Source organism: Oncorhynchus tshawytscha, linkage group LG18 (assembly GCF_018296145.1).
Source record: "Oncorhynchus tshawytscha isolate Ot180627B linkage group LG18, Otsh_v2.0, whole genome shotgun sequence".
NCBI lineage: Eukaryota > Metazoa > Chordata > Actinopteri > Salmoniformes > Salmonidae > Oncorhynchus > Oncorhynchus tshawytscha.
This window is the reverse complement of record NC_056446.1, coordinates 45074039-45080373: the sequence shown is the minus strand read 5'-3', so window position 1 is coordinate 45080373 and position 6335 is coordinate 45074039. Positions and strand designations below refer to the sequence as shown.

General features: G+C 53.3%; 1 protein-coding gene across 2 annotated transcripts in view; it reads left to right on the top strand.

The window, feature by feature from the left end:
• gnpat2 (glyceronephosphate O-acyltransferase 2) overlaps positions 1–2901 on the top strand; it is a 36733-nt gene extending 33832 nt beyond the window's left edge. For both annotated transcript variants that reach the window (XM_042301132.1, XM_042301131.1), the window contains exon 17: positions 2313–2901. In XM_042301132.1, the coding sequence (XP_042157066.1) occupies positions 2313–2356 (44 nt within the window). In that variant the 3' untranslated portion in view covers positions 2357–2901. The remainder of the gene's footprint in view (positions 1–2312) is intronic.
• Positions 2902–6335: the final 3434 nt, after the last annotated feature.

Below are 6335 nucleotides of genomic sequence, written 5' to 3'. Positions count from 1 at the left end.
GCTCTCTCCCTCTCTCGCTCGCTCTCTCCCTCTCTCGCTCGCTCTCTCCCCTCTCTCGCTCGCTCTCTCCCTCTCTCGCTCGCTCTCTCCCCTCTCTCGCTCGCTCTCTCCCTCTCTCGCTCGCTCTCTCCCCTCTCTCGCTCGCTCTCTCCCCTCCTCGCTCGCTCTCTCCCGCTCTCTCCCTCCTCGCTCGCTCTCCCCTCTCTCTCTCGCTCGCTCTCTCCCTCTCTCGCTCGCTCTCTCCCTCTCTCGCTCGCTCTCTCCCCTCTCTCGCTCTCTCCCCTCTCCCTCTCTCGCTCGCTCTCTCCCTCTCTCGCTCGCTCTCTCCCTCTCTCGCTCGCTCTCTCCCTCGCTCGCTCCCGCGCTCTCCCTCTCTCCCTCTCTCTCCCGCTCGCTCGCTCTCTCCCTCTCTCGCTCGCTCTCTCCCCTCTCTCGCCCTCTCTCGCTCGCTCTCTCCCCTCTCTCGCTCGCTCTCTCCCTCTCTCGCCGCTCTCTCCCTCGCTCGCTCCTCGCTCGCTCGCTCTCCCCCTCTCTCGCTCTCTCCCTCTCTCGCTCGCTCTCTCTCTCCTCCTCGCTCGCTCGCTCTCTCCCTCTCTCGCTCGCTCTCTCCCCTCTCTCGCTCGCTCTCTCCCTCTCGCTCTCTCTCCCTCTCTCGCTCGCTCTCTCGCCCCTCTCTCGCTCGCTCTCTCGCTCCCTCTCTCGCTCGCTCTCTCTCTCGGGCTCTCGCTCGCTCGCTCTCTCCCCTCTCTCGCTCGCTCGCTCCCCGCTCGCTCGCTCTCTCCCCCTCTCTCGCTCGCTCGCTCTCCCTCTCTCGCTCGCTCTCTCCGTCTCTCGCTCGCTCTCTCCCGTCTCTCGCTCGCTCTCTCCGTCTCTCGCTCGCTCTCTCCGTCTCTCGCTCGCTCTCTCCGTCTCTCGCTCGCTCTCTCCGTCTCTCGCTCGCTCTCTCCGTCTCTCGCTCGCTCTCTCCGTCTCTCGCTCGCTCTCTCCGTCTCTCGCTCGCTCTCTCCTCTCGCTCGCTCTCTCCCCTCGCTCGCTCTCTCCCCTCTCTCGCTCGCTCTCTCCCCTCTCTCGCTCGCTCTCTCCCCTCTCTCGCTCGCTCTCTCCCCTCTCTCGCTCGCTCTCTCCCCTCGCTCTCTCCCCTCTCTCGCTCGCTCTCTCCCCTCTCTCGCTCGCTCTCTCCCCTCTCTCGCTCGCTCTCTCCCCTCTCTCGCTCGCTCTCTCCCCTCTCTCGCTCGCTCTCTCCCTCTCTCGCTCGCTCTCTCCCCTCTCTCGCTCGCTCTCTCCCTCTCTCGCTCGCTCTCTCCCTCTCTCGCTCGCTCTCTCCCCTCTCTCGCTCGCTCTCTCCCTCTCTCGCTCGCTCTCTCCCCTCTCTCGCTCGCTCTCTCCCCTCTCTCGCTCGCTCTCTCCCTCTCTCGCTCGCTCTCTCCCTCTCTCGCTCGCTCTCTCCCTCTCTCGCTCGCTCTCTCCCCTCGCTCGCTCGCTCTCCCCTCGCTCGCTCTCTCCCCTCGCTCGCTCTCGCTCTCTCCGCTCGCTCGCTCTCTCCCTCGCTCGCTCTCTCCCTCGCTCGCTCTCTCCCTCGCTCGCTCTCTCCCCTCGCTCGCTCTCTCCCCTCGCTCGCTCTCTCCCCTCGCTCGCTCTCTCCCCTCGCTCGCTCTCTCCCCTCGCTCGCTCTCTCCCCTCGCTCGCTCTCTCCCCTCGCTCGCTCTCTCCCCTCGCTCGCTCTCTCCCCTCGCTCGCTCTCTCCCCTCGCTCGCTCTCTCCCCTCGCTCGCTCTCTCCCCTCGCTCGCTCTCTCCCCTCCCTCGCTCGCTCTCTCCCCTCTCTCGCTCGCTCTCTCCCCTCTCTCGCTCGCTCTCTCCCCTCGCTCGCTCGCTCTCTCCCCTCGCTCGCTCTCTCCCTCTCTCGCTCGCTCTCTCCCTCTCTCGCTCGCTCTCTCCCCTCTCTCGCTCGCTCTCTCCCTCTCTCGCTCGCTCTCTCCCTCTCTCGCTCGCTCTCTCTCCCTCGCTCTCTCCCTCTCTCGCTCGCTCTCTCCCCTCTCTCGCTCGCTCTCTCCCCTCGCTCGCTCGCTCTCTCCCCTCTCTCGCTCGCTCTCCCCTCTCTCGCTCGCTCTCTCTCGCTCGCTCTCTCCCCTCGCTCGCTCTCTCCCCTCGCTCGCTCTCTCCCCTCGCTCGCTCTCTCCCCTCGCTCGCTCTCTCCCCTCTCTCGCTCGCTCTCTCCCCTCCCTCGCTCCCCTCTCGCTCTCTCTCCCCTCTCTCGCTCTCTCTCTCGCTCTCTCTCTCTCCCCTCTCTCTCTCGTCTGTCTCCCCCCTCCAGCGGGTAGACTGCCGGTACAGACCGCCCCTAACCCCAGGCTCTAACCCTGGAGGACTGCAGACCAGGCAGACTGGACCAAACATGTCTCTTCACTTCCTGTCTCCAACCCAACTCTGTGCCTGTATTCATACAGCGTCTTAGAGTCGAAGCGCTGAGTCCTCTTGTACTCAACATCCAGACTCTGACTGACCTGAACTTTCACACTATAATCAACTGAACTGTAAAGCTGTGTCCACTATAGCTGTTCTAATTATAGAGCTGGCCTTACTTAGAGTGAGTGATACCGATCCATTACGTGTGAGCTGCTGTCAGGATCTAGTAGAATCAGTGAAGTTATTTTTTTTTAGACTCCAGACACTTCCGCTGGAGGCCACTAGATCGCAGTGTAACCACTGAGTCAATACACATGGTCTGAGTGGGTTAGTTCAAGATTTCAATGTAACTCATCATACCAATCAATAAATATGATATATCCAAAACGTATCAGATATCAACATGTGAATTGTAATGTTTTTTTACATTTGATTTCCACTTTGTTCTTTTTTTTGAAGAAGAAGAAGAATTCTTTAATAAAATGAATGTCACCTTATTGCAAAGACTGTTCCCTATTTCATGTTGGCCTCTAAGTAGCATCTCGATGCTTGACCTGTCACTGGCAGACAGTAACAGGCAGTGTACTAACTACAGTAACAGGCAGTGTACTAACTACAGTAACAGGCAGTGTACTAACTACAGTAACAGGCAGTGTACTAACTACAGTAACAGGCAGTGTTCAAACTACAGTAACAGGCAGTGTTCAAACTACAGTAACAGGCAGTGTTCAAACTACAGTAACAGGCAGTGTTCAAACTACAGTAACAGGCAGTGTTCAAACTACAGTAACAGGCAGTGTTCAAACTACAGTAACAGGCAGTGTTCGAACTACAGTAACAGGCAGTGTACTAACTACAGTAACAGGCAGTGTTCAAACTACAGTAACAGGCAGTGTTCAAACTACAGTAACAGGCAGTGTTCAAACTACAGTAACAGGCAGTGTTCAAACTACAGTAACAGGCAGTGTTCAAACTACAGTAACAGGCAGTGTTCAAACTACAGTAACAGGCAGTGTTCAAACTACAGTAACAGGCAGTGTTCAAACTACAGTAACAGGCAGTGTTCGAACTACAGTAACAGGCAGTGTTCAAACTACAGTAACAGGCAGTGTTCAAACTACAGTAACAGGCAGTGTTCAAACTACAGTAACAGGCAGTGTTCAAACTACAGTAACAGGCAGTGTTCAAACTACAGTAACAGGCAGTGTTCAAACTACAGTAACAGGCAGTGTTCAAACTACAGTAACAGGCAGTGTTCAAACTACAGTAACAGGCAGTGTTCAAACTACAGTAACAGGCAGTGTTCAAACTACAGTAACAGGCAGTGTTCAAACTACAGTAACAGGCAGTGTTCAAACTACAGTAACAGGCAGTGTTCGAACTACAGTAACAGGCAGTGTTCAAACTACAGTAACAGGCAGTGTTCAAACTACAGTAACAGGCAGTGTTCAAACTACAGTAACAGGCAGTGTTCAAACTACAGTAACAGGCAGTGTTCGAACTACAGTAACAGGCAGTGTTCAAACTACAGTAACAGGCAGTGTTCAAACTACAGTAACAGGCAGTGTTCGAACTACAGTAACAGGCAGTGTTCTAACTATTGTAACGGTGTTCAGCGCCTTGTAAAAGTATTCATCCCCCTTGGCGTTTCTCCTATTTTGTTGCATTACAACCTGTAATTTAAATGGATTTTTATTTGGATTTCATGTAATGGACAAACACTAAATAATCCAAATTGGTTTTATTGTTTCAAAAAAGCAGTAACAGACAGTGTGTCCAGTAAAAAACAGTAACAGACAGTGTGTCCAGTACCCCTCCCGAGCTGAACCCAGCTGATGTTACTGTGTCTCTGTCGGCCAGATGGCAACCTGATCAACCTGATCTGAACTGGCCCCTAAACAATTTATAGTCTTAAGTCAGTTAACGTGACAATCCCCAAGCAACCGCGAAGAAAGGTTATGGCAATGTGGAGGTGTGGGAAGGCAGAAATCAGACACTGGGTCAGATAGTCAGGAGGTATTACAGACACAGGGTCAGTTAGTCAGCAGGTATTACAGACACTGGGTCAGGAGGTATTACAGACACTGGGTCGGTTAGTCAGGAGGTATTACAGACACTGGGTCAGTTAGTCAGCAGGTATTACAGGCACTGGGTCAGTTAGTCAGGAGGTATTACAGACACTGGGTCAGTTAGTCAGGAGGTATTACAGACGCTGTGTAACATCGGATTAATTATTCTGCTTTTATAAAGACTAAATTCCCGGACTTGCGACTCATCTGACACACGGCTAGACAGACATCTTGCGGCCCAAATTGCACCCTATATCCTACATAGTGCACTATAGGGCTCTGGTCGAAAGTAGTGCACTATATAGGGAATAGGGCTCTGGTCTAAAGTAGTGCACTATATATGGAATAGGGCTCTGGTCTAAAGTAGTGCACTATATAGGGAATAGGGCTCTGGTCTAAAGTAGTGCACTATATAGGGAATAGGGCTCTGGTATAAAGTAGTGCACTATATTGGGAATAGGGCTCTGGTCTAAGGTAGTGCACTATATAGGAATAGGGCTCTGGTCTAAAGTAGTGCACTATATTGGGAATAGGGCTCTGGTCTAAAGTAGTGTACTATATAGGGAATAGGGCTCTGGTCTAAAGTAGTGCACTATATAGGGAATAGGGCTCTGGTCTAAAGTAGGCAGTGATGCAACCAGTCAGGATGCTCTCAATGGTGCAGCTGTAGAACCTTTTGAGGATCTCAGGACCCATGCCAAATCTTTTCAGTCTCCTGAGGGGAAATAGGTTTTGTCGTGCCCTCTTCCCAACTGTCTTGGTGTGTTTGGGCCATGTTAGTTTGTTGTTGATGTGGACACCAAGGAACTTGAAGCTCTCAACTTGCTCCACTGCAGCCCCGTCGATGAGAATGGGGGCGTGCTCGGTACTCCTTTTCCTGTAGTCCACAATAATCTCCCTTGTCTTGATCACGTTGAGGAAGAGGTTGTTGTCCTGGCACCACACAGCCTATAGGGAGGAGATCAGAGACCTGGCCGTCTCATCGTTGTCAGTGATCAGGCCTACCACTGTTGTGTCATCAGCAAACGTAATGATGTGTTGGAGTCGTGCCTGGCTGTGCAGTCATGAGTGAACAGGGAGTTCAGGAGGGGACTGAGCACGCACCCCTGAGGGGCCCCCGTGTTGAGGATCAGCGTGGCGGGTGTATTGTTACCTACCCTTACCACCTAGGGGTGGCCCGTCAGGAAGTCCAGGATCCAGTTGCAGAGGGAGGTGTTTAGTCCCAGGGTCCTTAACTTGGTGATGAGCTTTGAGGGCACTATGGTGTTGAACGCTGAGCTGTCGTCAATGAACAGCATTCTCACATCGGTGTTCCTTTTGTCCAGGTGGGAAAGAGCAGTGTGGAGTTCAATAGAGGTTGTATCATCTGTGGATTTGTTTGGGCGGTATGCAAATTGGAGTGGGTCTAGGGTTTCTGGGATGATGGTGTTAATGTGAGCCATGACCAGCCTTTCAAAGCACTTCATGGCTACAGATGTGAGACCTACGGGTCGGTAGTCATTTAGGCAGGTTACCTTCGTGTTATTGGGCACAGGGACTATGGTGGTCTGCTTCAAACATGTTGGTATCAAAACATTTTTGGAGAAGAATTCTTTGACCTCCTAATCTGCCACTGTAGGCAGACACAGCACACCATTGGTTAGGCAGACACAGCACACCATTGGTTAGGCAGACACAGCACACCATTGGTTAGGCAGACACAGCACACCATTGGTTAGGCAGACACAGCACACCATTGGTTAGGCAGACACAGCACACCATTGGTTAGGCAGACACAGCACACCATTGGTTAGGCAGACACAGCACACCATTGGTTAGGCAGACACAGCACACCATTGGTTAGGCAGACACAGCACACCATT